The sequence below is a fragment of the Gallus gallus genome, chromosome 1 (assembly GCF_016699485.2).
Source record: "Gallus gallus isolate bGalGal1 chromosome 1, bGalGal1.mat.broiler.GRCg7b, whole genome shotgun sequence".
Lineage (NCBI taxonomy): Eukaryota > Metazoa > Chordata > Aves > Galliformes > Phasianidae > Gallus > Gallus gallus.
This window is the reverse complement of record NC_052532.1, coordinates 179,523,795-179,538,948: the sequence shown is the minus strand read 5'-3', so window position 1 is coordinate 179,538,948 and position 15,154 is coordinate 179,523,795. Positions and strand designations below refer to the sequence as shown.

General features: G+C 43.3%; 1 protein-coding gene across 2 annotated transcripts in view; it reads left to right on the top strand.

The window, feature by feature from the left end:
- The window catches only part of ZC3H12C (zinc finger CCCH-type containing 12C), a 40,075-nt gene extending 25,506 nt beyond the window's left edge, over nt 1–14,569 (top strand). For both annotated transcript variants that reach the window (XM_004938821.5, XM_015279471.4), the window contains 4 exons: nt 3,283–3,422; nt 5,832–6,066; nt 6,689–6,795; nt 7,928–14,569. In XM_004938821.5, the coding sequence (XP_004938878.2) occupies nt 3,283–3,422; nt 5,832–6,066; nt 6,689–6,795; nt 7,928–9,324 (1,879 nt within the window). In that variant the 3' untranslated portion in view covers nt 9,325–14,569. The remainder of the gene's footprint in view (nt 1–3,282; nt 3,423–5,831; nt 6,067–6,688; nt 6,796–7,927) is intronic.
- Nucleotides 14,570–15,154: the final 585 nt, after the last annotated feature.

Genomic DNA, 15,154 nt, shown 5'->3' with positions numbered 1-15,154 from the left:
AAAACTGGTGAGACTTTAAAGAGGTATTTTTTTAGAAAAGGGTTGAGATTAGATACAAAACCAGTCTGCCAGCCTAATCTGGCTCATCTCCACTGAGCCAGGGTGGAGATGCTCATCTGCCTGTTACGGACTGCTTTCCTGCTGTAACATGATGGAAGAAAATAGTTTGGTGGTCCTCTAAGTTTGCTGGACTGATCTACGTTTTGTTGTTCCTGTATTTAGTCAATATGCTTTTACGTGCCAAGTATCTCATGTCCAGGTTTCACTTAGATAAAAGCCTGTGGATGACTTGCAGCAGACATTAGTGTTGCCTTCAGCTCTGATGTCATTAGCGTGTGTGTATCCTGCAGCTTTCAATCTGAGAGCCAAATATTGGGTTGAATATTGCATGAGAACACGCCAGAAGTCTTGCAACTGTTGTTAGCAATCAGTGTTTTAGGAGCATACTTCACTCTTTACAACAATTTAACCACTTGAAAATCGAATGTGGTGCCAAATAAGGAAATGGGGAAGATAAAAATGATTTCATCAGATATCTTACCACTGTTCTACTGACTGCTGGCCTAGAAAATGCTTGACTGGTTTTGTTTAGGAAGCATTCAGGGTTGTACTGCTACTTGTTATCCTTTAAAAATGAATCCACATCTATCAGGAGACCAAATATAACAAAAAAACCATTCATGAGTGGTATGAAATAGTAATAGATGCTTAAGAAATATCTCTGTGTTCCTTTAACTTGAAGCAGTGGTTTACATGCAGTCAGCAGGCGGAACCAAAGCAGAACACACTGATAAGCAACCACTGTCATCCTGACGGCCCTGAGCCTCCATATGCTTGTAATGTTTGGGAAGAGACTGAAAAAAAAATGCAAGAAGTACAAATATTTCTCCTCTTCTTTACAACCAACCAGAAGGAAGAAAGGCAGAGGAAGAAGCGAGATTTCAGTCCTTTCATCATATAATGTATCATAAAGCTGATGAAGATCATGAGAAGGAGAGCATCGAATTTGCATCGTCACAAAATAAAAGAACAAATTTTAACCACATCTTTTTCAGAGTTTCTCACTAATCATTTAAATTGGACTTTGTATCAGTTCCACTATTAGCACGGGCACGGATCAGAAAAGTGGCAGAAATAATGTGAACATTTATGTGAACTTTAAATCTTACTCAGCAGTGCCTGCAAGTCTGTATGCATTGTAATACACTTCCCACTTCTGTCGTGGGAGTTTAAGTGTATTCCAGATGGATGTTGTGAGTGGCAGGATTTTCGTGTTTTGTGTTAGGCTGAGCTGCCCTTCTCTCGCTGTGCCTTGAGCAGTGTGGCTTGAATTCCAACTGGATGGAAAGCAACGGGAAAGAATTCTCATCTCTTTCAGGCAAGCATCGCATTCCAGAAATGATTTCTCACATTTATGGGAAGAAACGTACTGTTCATAGTGTTACTAAAATGCACTCTTACAAAACACTTGTTCTCTGTAAGGACTGAAGAGTGGTTTTATCCACTGGAAACCAGAGAGATTGGTTAGAGTAATAACAGTACAGTAATTTCACTGGAATTCAGGAGCTGGAACAAACCCTTCCCAACTGTTTTAAAGTGGATTGCAGTGCGTGTATGGTTGCACGTGGCCTGCTGATAGCGTGAGCAGTAACTTCTTGTATCAGCTCTGCAGGGGAGGCCGTATGGCCAGGGAGGCTGAGGCGTGCAGAGGGGAAACCTCGTGCCAGCTAAAACCCACAGACTTACAGTCTGCAGCAGCTGCAAGTGTCAAATGCAAAAGCCAGGTGAGGAGGTGTTCATACAGGACGTGGCAAGCCAGAGAGGCTTATGGCTCGCTGTCATCCTGTGTGTCCCTTCTGCTGTGCAGAGCTGTGTGCTTGGGAGGGACATCGGGGAAACTGCTGATCTCCTCGTGTGCATGGGGACAGAACCTGGACCTGAGCCATCTCATCTGACTTGGACTTAGAAATGTCCACTGAGGAGATCCAAATCATTTCTAGGCAGATTGTCCCATTAGTCTGTTAGAAAGCCTTTTCTAGCATATTGCTTAACTGTTTCTCATGCACTTTGTGCTGACTTCGCCAGCACTGCTCAGTGGGACTGCTGTGGGCTGACTGGGGCCGGGAGCCAAGCACCCACCCAGCTGTTTGCTCAGCACCACCCCACAGTGGGACTGGGGAAAAACAGGAGGAACAAAAGCAAGAAAACTCAAAATCAGGGCAGGGAAATTGCTTACCAAGCAGAACTGCAGGCAAAAAAGGCTGGAACCAGCTGTGTGTGCAGCACGGGGCAGCCCCAGCCCGTCCTCCCAAAGGCCACCTCTGCAGCCTCCCCAGGACCACGGGAACCCAGTGGCTGATAGGCGCTTTCTGTTTTAATTACATGCAATGCATTGAAGACAGTTTTGTTCCTCCATGGGCTTGTTTTTCCTAGCTTAACTAAATGTGCTTTCTTCAGCATTTCCCCATAGGTCTCGTTTTGCTTTCCTTTGGATTTTTTCCAGTTTTCCTGTGTATTTCATATTCTGTGGTGCCTGAAATTGGATGTGGAAGTCAGACGAGGCGTCACCTACCTTTAGAAAATGAAATAATTGCATCTCTCACTTCACCTCAGACAGTTATTGCACAACGGGTGCACTTCTTTTGTTTTGCTTATGTCTGATCGTATTCTGCTGAACTTGCGCCTCTCCACGGCTTTTAAATACACAACTAATTTCACCTTCCTGAGCGCAGTACTGAGCAAATACTTGGTTTTCTCTTGGTGCTTTTAGGCAGTGTCTCCAGTTTGCCTGAGCTGTGTTGTAGAGTGCCTGGTTTTGGAATCCTTCTCCTCTGTCTGAGCCTGAGGGGAGATCTCTGGGCTCTGCTGGGCTCTGCCACCGTGCCCTCAGGGCTCACTATTTGTTGCCAGCATTTCCTAAGAGGTTTTCACTTTTTCGTGTTGGCATCTCAGCTGTCCCCTATCAAGCCTCCATTATGGTTGTTGTATACCAGATTTTTGGTTGGGCTGTGAGGTTTTTTAACACTCTGCTTATGTTTTTCCTTATTCACCAAGTCTGCCAAGAGATGCTAACAGTGCTCCACAGATTCACTGTCCCTCTCCCATGCCATGAAATTGGTGACAGCGTTTGGTCGAAGCTCAGACTGACCTCTGCTTGCCTTTAGAAACCCTGGAGCACGTGGATAACGTGACATTGGGTGGGAGATGTGTGCTTCACTGTGTGCTGCGTGCACTCAGAGAAAAGCAAAGTCATATAATAAGGAAATTTAATGTGTGTTTCAGCCATGGGAACAAAGAAGTCTTTTCCTGTCGAGGAATCAAACTGGCAGTAGATTGGTTTTTGGAAAGAGGCCACAAAGATGTTACCGTGTTTGTGCCAGCGTGGAGGAAAGAACAGTCGAGACCTGATGCCCTTATCACAGGTAAGCTCTGCTCTGCCTTCACTGCTGGTGGGATGCTTTGTTCAATGTGAGTGCTACTGTGCAAGTGGGCAAATTGTTAGAAATGTAAGACTGCAATAGAAGGTCTCTTTGGTGCACCAACTTCATTGCAGTCTTCAGGAAAGAAAAGGACAAAGTAATGCCCTCTCCAAATCTTCTTTCTCTGCTCTCCTTCTACATTTTCCTTTAATGCTGCTCCTGATGTCCTCAGGAACGTAATTGCCATTTTTAAATCTGTTACGCCTGTGTAGCCTTGGCAGCAAAGAGGTTTGAAGGCTGTGATTCACGGAATGATCTTTCTTGTGGTGAGCAGAGTCTACCAGCCTGCCCTGTCTGCAGTCACCTGCAGTGAGTCACTGCCCTGCACTGGGAGCAAAGGGAATGATGCTGGCAGAGCAGAATGGATCCCCTTTGGAACATTACTGTTAACAAGTGAGAAGGCTGCTGATTTTTTTATTTTAATGTGTTTACCCTCCAAACAGTTTGATGTAGATGCAGTTGTTTCTTTATCCAGCTTCTTGATTCCCTATGAAGGCTGCAGGGTTGTCTTCCTGCTGCCATGAAGTTGAAACAGAGGAGAATTAGAGCTTTTTTTAAATTTTTTTTTTTTAACTTTTTAAACATGGCTGCCTTTAAAGGAAGGGAGGGGAAGCTTATGAGAATAGTAGTGATGGCTTCTAAAAGAATATGGAAGCATGTTTTGATTTCCACATGCTTCTCTGAAGATCTAGAAAGACCTTCATGGTGCTTCATTTCATTTGCTTGGTTGCTACTAGAACGTATCATGTTAATGCACAAAAAGGATTTGGAAAGCTACTGTTAGCCCTCATCACGGACAGTGTGAGGTCTTTCCCTTGAAAGAGAACATGTACTTAGGTAAACATTTGATACAGCCTATTGCAAAGGCAATAAAGAAAACTACAACCTGAGAAAGAAGATGGATTAACCTGTCTCGAGGCTTGGGCTGATCTTGGTCAAGTCATTTCACTATATTAGTGTTTGAGGTATGAGAAGAGCATTGGCTAAGTAATAAGGATTTGACAACTCAGAGTTGAAGTGTAACATTTGCTAGAGCTGTGGCTAGGACTAGAATCCCAAAAAGGAGTTTTGAGAAAGCAGGAATTCTTAGGGCCGGCTATTTTTCTACCAATGGGAAATGAATTTGGTGTTTGTTGTCAGGGAGCTGGTAAAGGGGAGGCAAATCAAAGAAGAATCATAGAATCATGGACTCTTCTTTGTGTCTGCTGTGTAGCAGGAGTTCTTCAGCTTTCTTAGCAGATGCAGGGAGCCTGCTTGCTGCCAGCCTGCGGGAGCACACTGTGCTGACACTGCATTTCCAGAGATATGTCTGAACCGTGTGACCACCTGGAATTTTGTAAAAGTCTGAAATGACTGACGTGGGGATGGCTCTACACTGTCCATGTTTGTGAGGAACTTCTTGGACTAAACAACAGCTGCATCTTTCTTATTACTACCTGCCATTTACCTAGACATGACAGATATTTTGTTTTCTTAATGGGGAAAAAAATGGCCGTCCTTCAGACTCTTAGATATCATTTGCTGCATGGGGGGAAAAATGGCTGCAGAAAGGCTAGACATCATTTTTAATCTTGTGGCTTTTCTAGTAAGCAGATAATGTTGGCATGAAATATATTGCTTATTTGTAATATTAATGCTGTATTTCTTCCTGTTGGAGTCTTTCTCTTTTTTTTTTTTCTGTATGGAACATTTTCCCTGTCAGGTTTCTTGCACATCACAATAGTTATTTGAGACCTAAATCACTGTTAAGAGCCCTGACTCATATCCAGTGTACAAGCTCTTCTGCAGTTTTAGGTGTTGCCCAGCTTTCTGTTTATTTTTTTCATAGCATTTTTCTTCCGTCGCTTGTCTGCTGTGAGGAGAGTGATAGCCAGTAGAAGTGACCCAAGGTGGGATGCCCCAGTGCTTAGTGCAGTGGTGCTACAGCCAGAGTTTTAGTCCAGGTTACCCTCTTTGGTAGCCTGAGCTCATCTTTCAGAGCTCCTCAGGATGTAATTTGGTAACAAAATGACATCTTAAGCCTTCTCAGGAGATGTTTTATGTTTGGGTAGAGCCTGAGCGTTTGTAAAGAATGTAGATTTTCTAATCCTTGTAGGTACTGTTAGTAGTCACTGTGTGTTTCAATTTGCTGTGTGTTTTGTTGTGTTTGTATTCTTCTGAGTACTGTCAGTTGGCTGCTGACTCTAACTTCGAGTATCATACATCAGACAGCTTCTGCTGGAATATAACTTTTTAAGACATGGTTAGTCCTAAATGCTTGGGGTTTCTTCCTAAAATCTAATGTCTTTGGAGATCAAACAAATGCATTTTCATTTAGTTTCTTTTTTAACTTTTGATTCTTTTTCTTTGTAGATCAAGAAATCTTGCGTAAACTAGAGAAAGAGAAGATTCTTGTATTCACACCGTCCCGCCGAGTGCAAGGGAGAAGGGTGGTGTGCTACGATGACCGATTTATAGTCAAGTTGGCCTTTGAGTCAGATGGCATCATTGTTTCTAATGATAACTACAGGGATCTAGCAAATGAAAAGCCTGAGTGGAAGAAGTTCATAGATGAACGCTTGCTAATGTATTCGTTTGTTAATGACAAGTAAGTCATTTTATCCTTATATGTGCCACTAACATAACTGAGGAAAGGACAGTTTGAAGATTTGTATGAATTTGTTACCTTCCACCCAAATCATTAAGTATATGTAAGAAAATAGAAGGAATAGTTGGTCATGTATTTGGTATTGTGATTAAAAGTACTTGAAATCTGCTGCTTTGCCAGAGTTGTTTCGTAGCAATATGTTTATATCTTTTCATTGTAAAATTGTTTGCCTCTTCTAGTGTATACCAATGTGTATGCTATATTTTATATGTGCTATCGTGTCGTACTTAAATTCTCTTGATGTACTGAGCCAGCAGTTTTGAGAAGCTGTGGCTCCTAAATCAGGAAGTCATGGAACAACCCAGGTTGGGATGGACCCGCTTACAGTTACTGCTGGTGGTTTTTTGTTGTGGGGTAGGTAGTGCTGCAGTAGAAAGTCCATCTTGTGCAGCTGCAGTACAGTGACATCAAAAGCTGCAGCTGTTTTCAAGAAAACAGCTCTCGGAGTATCCAAATGTAAAGATGTTAGCATGGCAGGTTATAGCGTCAGGAGGTTCTTGCTTATTACATGAGGAATGTGAAAAGGCATTTGCTTCTGTAATACTTTTTTGTTGCTTTATAGATTTATGCCTCCTGATGATCCTCTTGGCCGCCATGGCCCAAGTCTGGATAATTTTCTTAGGAAGAAGCCTATTGTGCCAGAACATAAGAAGCAGCCGTGTCCATATGGTAATTTGATTTTCTACTCATCAGCTTTCTGTACTGCTGGAACTGGTGACTCAGCTCCTGCGTTATCTTAATGCTGCCAAAATTAAAACTTTTAGATGGAGGTTTTTACATTATTGTCTTAGCCTGAGAATGTTTAAAATGCTGAGCACTGGAGTTTTGGAAACTGAAGGGATTTTTTTAATGTGCTGGTTAAAGAACATTTCTACCTACCAGTTGAACTAAAGGAGCAACTTCATCAGTCTTTGGTAGAGAGAGATCTAAAACAACACCTCGATTCTTCAGGCTCTAGAAAACTGCTTTGTAATGGACTTTTGGCCAGAAAATGGTTTGAGCTTCTTCAAATTAGCTGCTGGCCATCCCCTACCAACACACAACCATCTTAACTGAGCTGAATGTCTACTGCTCTTATGGCTCCATAACTTTCACATCAAGTTTCACACTTGTCTGTGTTCTCGAGCAGTTGCTGCAGGACACTACCACTGCATCTTTTACCCACAGTACAAGAAAGATCTTAAATCTCACCCTGCATCACACAAAACCATTCACAAGATCTTTATAGAATCACAGAACCAGAAAACGGTTCGGGTTGGAAGGGACCTTGAAGATCATCTGGTTCCAACCACCTGCTATAGGCGGGGACACCTCCCACTAGACTGGATTACCCAAAGCCCTGTCCAGCCTGGCCTTGAACACTGGGGATAGAGCATATATAGCTTCTATGGGCAACCTGTTCCAGTGCCTTACTGCTCTTACATTGATGAATGTCTTCCTAATATCCTAATCCTTCCTAATATCCTTCCTAACCAAAATCTACCCTCTTTCAATTTCAAGCTGTTATCTGTTGTCTTGACACTGCATGTCCTTGTAATAAGTCCTTCCCAGACTTCTTGTAGGGCCCTTTAGGTACTGGATGGCTGCTATAAGGTTCCCTGGAGTCTTCTCCAGGCTGAACAGCTCCAGCTCTCTCACAGCTCTCTCAACATGTCTTCACAGGAGAGGTGCCCTCTGATCAGTCTTTCAAGTTGTGAGTAAAACTTTAAATGAGAAGCATTTCCATTGTTTAATGATTAAGACCTTTTGGTTTTTTTTCTTGTTGATGTTTTTTTAATTCTCATTATATTTGTCTTGACAGGGAAGAAATGTACCTATGGACACAAATGCAAATACTATCACCCAGAAAGGGGAAATCAGCCTCAGCGATCTGTAGCTGATGAACTTCGTGCCATGTCTAGAAGTACAGCTGCCAAAACTACAAGTGAAGGAGGACTGGTAAAAAGCAATAGTGTTCCCTGTAGCACTAAGAATGATGGCACTTCTGAGCTTAAGCGTGCCACTCCGAAGAGGCAATCAGATCCTAGTATAAGGACTCAAGTCTATCAAGACTTGGAGGAAAAGCTTCCCACCAAAAACAAATTAGAAACCAGGTCTGTACCTTCGTTAGTTAGTATACCAAGTTCCTCTGCTGCAAAACCCCAAAGTACTGCACCTTTAACCAACGGCCTTCCATCTGGAGTTCATTTTCCACCTCAGGATCAAAGACCACAGGGACAGTATCCTACAGTGATGATGGCAACCAAAAATCACGGAACACCAATGCCTTACGACCAGTATCCAAAATGCGAGTCTCCGGTGGATGTAGGGTATTACTCTATGCTGAATGCATATTCAAGTCTGAGTATATCTGGTCCACGCAGTCCTGAAAGACGCTTCTCCTTGGACACAGATTATAGGATTAGCTCTGTAGCTTCTGACTGCAGCAGTGAAGGGAGCGTTAGTTGTGGCAGCAGTGATTCCTATGTGGGTTACAGCGATCGCTCTTACATGAGCTCTCCTGACCCACAGCTGGAGGAGAACTTGAAGTGCCAACATATGCACCCCCATGGCCGCCTTAACTCTCAGCCATTCCTACAGAGCTACCACGAGCCTCTAACAAGAGTGCAAAGTTATAGTCACGAAGAACCAAAGCATCACCACAAACCTCCAATTCCGTATATGGCTGTGCATCTCCAGCATCCAACCATTGGTGCTCGTTCTAGTTGTCCAAATGACTACTCTGCATCTCAGAGTTCGTCACACTCAAAGACCATGCACATGGGGAGAGCCCTCGTGTCCACGAGGATAGATAGCATTTCAGACTCGCGTTTGTACGATAATTCTCCGTTGAGACACAGAAAGCCTTTCGCTGGCCAAGATGGACTTGGAAGCTGGGACAGGCAGGGCTATGGGATGGATGCCTACGGCTACCGTCAGACCTACTCTCTGCCCAGTAACCCCACACAGCCGTGTTATGAGCAGTTTGCCTTCCAAAGCTTACCAGAGCAGCAGGACCAGACGTGGCGCGTACCGTACTGTGGAATCCCTCAAGACCCCCCGAGGCACCAAGACACCAGGGAGAAGGTGTACATCAACCTGTGCAACATCTTCCCCCCCGATCTTGTGAGGATTGTCATGAAGAAGAACCCTCATGTGACAGACGCTCAGCAGCTCGCCGCAGCCATCTTAGTGGAGAAATCTCAGCTAGGTTATTGAGATGATGCATCTTTGTGGTGTCCAGTAGTTTTCAGCTCAGCTCTAACGCTGAGGGAGGTTTGCTACAATAGCATTTGGGATCTCCTTCTCAGCAAGGAGGTTATATAGTAATCCATTTATGTGAAATACTGTAATACGGAGTCTGTATGTATAGCCCCATGCATCGGAGTACCTGATATGTTTTGTGTTCTAGTTTGAAAATTTTTTAAAGGCTATTTTCATGGCTGGAGAAAGCTCCGGTTTAAATTAATATATAGAGATATATATATACAAAATTCTGTGGTCTCTGGTTATAATCTTTGGTGCATCAGGGGTTTATATGCAGCACTTTCTATCCTTGTTACATGTTGTTGCGATTTTGGGATTTGTTTTTTAACTTGCTGGATGTTCGTCCTGCACGGTGTCAAAACGACCTGCAGAGAGAGGATTTTGCTACTTCCAGCAGACAATTTTCAAGCCAAGTTTTTGAACTTTTTACAACACCATGTTTGTTTGTTTATTTGTCTGTGGGCTTTTTGTGTGTGTGCTATGATCTATTTATAGGAAACAAAGATTTACTACAGCACTGACTTTATTTTTTAAACAGATAATTGAGTTACCATTAATGGTGAGATGGGTAACCGTATATTAGTAATTTATAGCGTGGCACTTTTCATTGCTTCCTTTGTTTTGTTTAAATAGTTACACGTCCTGGTGATGCAGTTGATTGGTAAGATCAAATGCAATCAAAGGAAATAAAAAATACTTTTTTTTTCTTTTTCTACTAATTTATGGCTAAGGTGAAAGCCTTATTGCTTGGTTTTCAAAGGTGCTGAGAATTTGCAGCCCCCTTTGAACCCAGCAGAAACTGCCAACACTCAGTACCTCCAAGAAACAGGCCGCCTTGCTTCCATCCCCATGTGCTGTTTCTGGTCAGTAGAAAGGGGCCTGACTTCCTAGGGTTCTGTTTAGATGATTCATGTGTTTTTCTTTGTATTGCTGCACAAGTGTACTGGATAAAATACGCTTTTCATAAAATATTTACCTGTTTTTAAATGAATTTAATTATCTCAATGCAAGTTTTGTATTTAAGACACTGTTTGATTTTAGTTGTTATTTATCAAGGCTGGCCTGGAAAGGGTTTGTGTGTTGAAGATATGCAACATTGATTAACTGCACTATGGTGACGATATTGTAGCTCAAAAGAATAACTTAAACTTTTTGTCTTTCTGTTGCAGATGGGGAGGGAGGGTCGGGGAGAGAAGGGGCTGTGTGTGTTCCTGGCGTTAGTTCCTGGCCCGCTGCATTGCGGGGGCCGATTCTTGCCACAGGTAGTGAGTGTAGTCTTAGCAACAGACCAAGCGAGTCTGCTCTAGTACTAGTAAGGGATTTCTGGTTTTAACTCACGGGTTTTATTAGCACCTCTAAGCTTTTATATATATATATGCATATATATATATATATATGAAGTAGAAATAGATTTTGCAATTGATGTCGGTTGTACTTACATGACATAGTCAGTTGCCTACAGTCTTAGGTTTCCATCCATTGTAACATTTTTTCAGTGTTAACAAACCACAACTTTACACTATTACTGCTGACCATTTTGGTACACTTGCTGGAATGTAAAGGCCCTGAAGAACCAGAAAGTACCTTTTACTGTTGATACAAATTGTATCTTTTTAACTGAGAACTATTTTGATTTGTAGATTTAGTAGAAACACAAATGTATGACTATAGGCTTTTGGGCAACATTTTATCTCTTATTGAAAGATTAGAGATTTCAGACGTAGATAGATATAGGTGAGTAAAAATAGTTATTTGTTCAGGTGTCTGTCTCAATTTCACATCTTTAAAAAAAAAAAAAAGAAAGAAAATAAACTAAAGAAACCATTGGCATCTTCTTCCTCCTAAAATCTTCGTAGTGTGAACTCACTAAAATAAAGGTAAAATGCTGCCTGAAAATGATGTCCAAGCACCTTTGAATACGAAGACGTTTTCACTACTTGTGCGACACCGTGTGTTGCAGCGAGTAGGATTTGGGTATACGGTAAATGCTTCTAAAGAGCATTGTGCTTATAGACATATCCAATAATCTGAACCGTGTTCAGCAAACTATTTCAGGAAGTAGTGCTCCAGACGGCTCTTACAGCTGATTTGGTGTGGGATCTGCATTCGCCTGTCCATGGGACGGCACAGGAGCTGTCTGTCTGGCTGTAGCCTTCCCCTCACTTTGGTTGGTCGCTGTCCGCAGGGCATTGCTGGAGCGTAGGGGCTGACGTGGTGCTGATGCTGAGGTTTGGAGTGGTCAGTGGGTCTCATCTGGGTTGTACACCTGTGATTTTTTTGAATGGAATTACACTTCAGTACTACACCATAGTGTAGATGCAGCTGTTTTAATAATGCAGCTATTATACCTGTGTTTTTAATGAGTTTCTACATTTATTTTTTATGTAGGAATTTGCTTCTGCCAAAAGCTGAATTCCTTGAACGCAAACAGAAACGTGTGATTGTAGTAGAGGCATTTCATCTCCCCTATCCCATGGGCATCAGAACACCCCATGCCGTGTGCCCGGGGCCCTCTGGCCCGTACTGCTGAAGCCAACAGGAGACACGTGGTGGTGCCCGGATCTCAGTGACCAGTGTTGATGCCTCCACAGATGTTAATGCAGCACTGAACCCCTGCAAGTGTGTTGGTTGGTAGAAAATTCCCATTGTACGTTCTGTGCTTGGTGCTGAAGCACTAAAAACACTTTGAAAGTGTAAGAACAGGAGTTATGTGGTGATTGTTGATGTTGTGCAATGATGTGCTAGTTCCCTTTAGACGCTGTTACGTTGGGTAAACAAAATGAGTGGTGGACAAACCATAGGGCTTGGTTCTTCCTTTGTTGTAGTTGTGAGTATTGGAGTAGGGGGAGGAGGAGACCAATCTGTATAGGGAGCAGTAGCAGCAGTATGTGGGGAGAGGTGGTACCGGGCAGGTGGTACTTCTGTCAACGGAATTGCACTGATGCAAATAGCTGAACTTAAATGCTGAGGGGTATCTTGTCACTCTTATCCTCACTGCAAGCGCTGCAGTTACAGAGGAGAACAGAGCGCCTTCAGGTTAGCCCCATCCCACCGCTTTCCTTCTCTCGGCATCAGGAGCCATTGGGGTGCTTCACAGAAGCTCTGTGTGTGCAAGCAGGACCTGAGCCATGAGAGCTCCCTTATAACAAGTGTGCAGATACACCGTGTTTGGTGCACATCGACGTCAGGCGTCTGCCACCACTGTTCTCTAAACAAGGGGTGTTGTCAGTACTTAGAGTTCTTAAATGCATCCTGTGGGCACCTGACTTTGAGCTCGAGGTGCCTGGGATGTGACAGTATTAACTGCTACGATGTCTTTTTACAAACACCTTTAAATGTCTTTTTTTTCAATGCCTTACCTTCACTCGCCAACTACTGCTAATGCGCTGCGGTAAGACCACGGCTCTGCAGGAGCCCTGTTTCCTCTGGTATGTCTGAACTATAACTCGGTCCTCTGCTGCAAAACTGCTGTGGGGAGAGCTAGAAGTCCGCTGCGTGCATGCAACACCCCAAAAAGGAGAGCCAGCCTGGTGACACCCACAGCCATGGGACTGTTGAATTGTCCCATCGTCTGCTGGGTAAGTGGCGGCGAATGGGGAGCGCTTCTCCCAAAGTACCAAACCTGTCTGTGCACACAGAGTACCTCACATGGCCCGGACACCACGGCAGGGCGATGGGTGCGGGATGGGGCCAGGCTGGTGCTGCTGGGTGCAGAGTGGTACAGTGCTTTCCTGCTGTCTGGAGCATTGAGAAAATACCCAACTGACTTTGCATTGCTACTGAAAATTTAAAATACTGTGCAATTTAAAAGACCGTTTTTTAATAAAAAGTAATGTAGAAATTATTTATTTTGATTTACAGTGTGACTCTTGCTAATTTATTCCTTGCATTATAAGGCCACGGAGGAGTGTATCTTTTACTTAGTGTAGGAGCTTAAGCTGCTGAAATGAAGAAAACAACGGATTAAAGCTTAAAACGAAATCCTGTGGCCTTGTTTTGTTGGGTTTTTTTGTTGTTGTTTGTTTGTTTGTTTTTATAAAAGGGCTGAGGTTTTATAAGCATCAAGTCATGCATTTTATACACTCTGTAAATTATCAAGAGGTACAATTTAAGAACTTTCTTTGAATTTTAGTATGTATGTGCACACTGTTTAGACTAACAGTGTAACCAATGCTACAGTCATGTGTGTGAGGCGGTTGTTCCAGCTAACCTTGTGGTGGGGGCGGGAGGTACATTCAGATTCCACATGCAGACATTGCGTAGCACATTGCCCGTAGTCATGGGTATCATAAGGCTTCATCAGGAGCTGATGGTCTCAGTGCCCGATCCCACGTGCAGTGTCTCTACACGTGCGGATCATACTGCTGTGTGTGTGTGTGTTCGGGTTTGCTTTGTTACAAGGCAGTGAGATACATGGGAGCTGTCTGTAAAGGCACTGTTGAATACGTTGAGTTGTTAATAGTTAGGAGCATGCTGTAAATCTTTTTCCACCTTCCATTTCCAGATCTTAAAGGTTTGGCCTAACTTATGCTTGAACTGATTGTTGTTCTGTCTGTCCTTGCACCTCTAAAGGGGAAATGACAGCAATAGTTCTCTTCCCCCCTCAGATCTAATAGCTACATGAGGAGCTGGAAGCACGCAGAAACCAAATCTATTCATTGGCATCTCAGCACATTCGTCCTCACTGTTTCATGGGTGTAACAGTCTATGCCTTCTAAAGGCAAACCTCTGTTTTTGCAGGACAAACTTTGTTGTTGTTCTCCAGTGAAGTCTGATTTGAAAGGTTCGGTTGGCTGGTTGGTTGCTTTTTATTCACATGAACGACAGTCTTAATCATACTGGTATTTAAGAAATGTTGTGCCAGCACATTATGGAACATTGTGCAAGGAAACAGAAATGCAGCTACGGCAGCAATAATTGCATTCAGTAGTTCCTTTTCCCTCATTATCTCTGTGCTTGTATTGAGTAGGTGAGGTTTTCTACTATCCTAAAGGCAGTTCTGGCAAAGCCATCAGAAGAGTCGTGTCGGGACTAATTGATAAAGCAATTGTCAAATGCTCTTCGTTCCTTCACTGGTTGTTCTGTGTCATTTCTGTGATGTGACTACTCGCATCTTAAAGCCACCATCTAAACCATTCCAAAAACATGTATCTGGATTCTGCTTTTAGAGAAAAAAAATAAAGATTTGTTTTCCTCACCGATGGGCTGTTTTGTTTCATACGTAAGAATTTTGAGAGCAGCATCGATGGCAGCAGAGCACATAGCAGCTCTGTGTCCTGACCTGCACAGCACAACAGCTCCCATTGAGTCAACTCACCCAACAGTGCCACAACTGAGAGGTTCAAACACATGCAACGATTATGGACCGTCAGTTCATTTTTAAGGCAGTAAATCATATTTGATGGGCTCTTTCCATTTCTTTCCCCTGGTGAGAGGGCTGGGGCTCCAGGCACACAGCCTTGGCAGTCACTGGTAGCAGAATCTGGATGCAGACTGCGCACCAGCAGAGCTGCTCTGCCTACAAGTATTGCTACATGTCTACCTTTAAGTGCATCGCTCCAGTGGTTTATCTCAGAATTTTGCAAAGTTATTTGATGAATGCGAAGGTACAACAAACCTCTGTGCTGTGGAAGCAGACTGGTCAGCACAAGTGATGCTGTGGAAAGTTGTGCAGAATTGCACTGCTGGGCTGGGGTTGGCCTGCCCTGTCAGCCCTGCAGCCAGGAGTGGGGCTGAAAGGGGTGTAAATGGGGCGAGTGGTTGGCCTGAAAACCAACATACT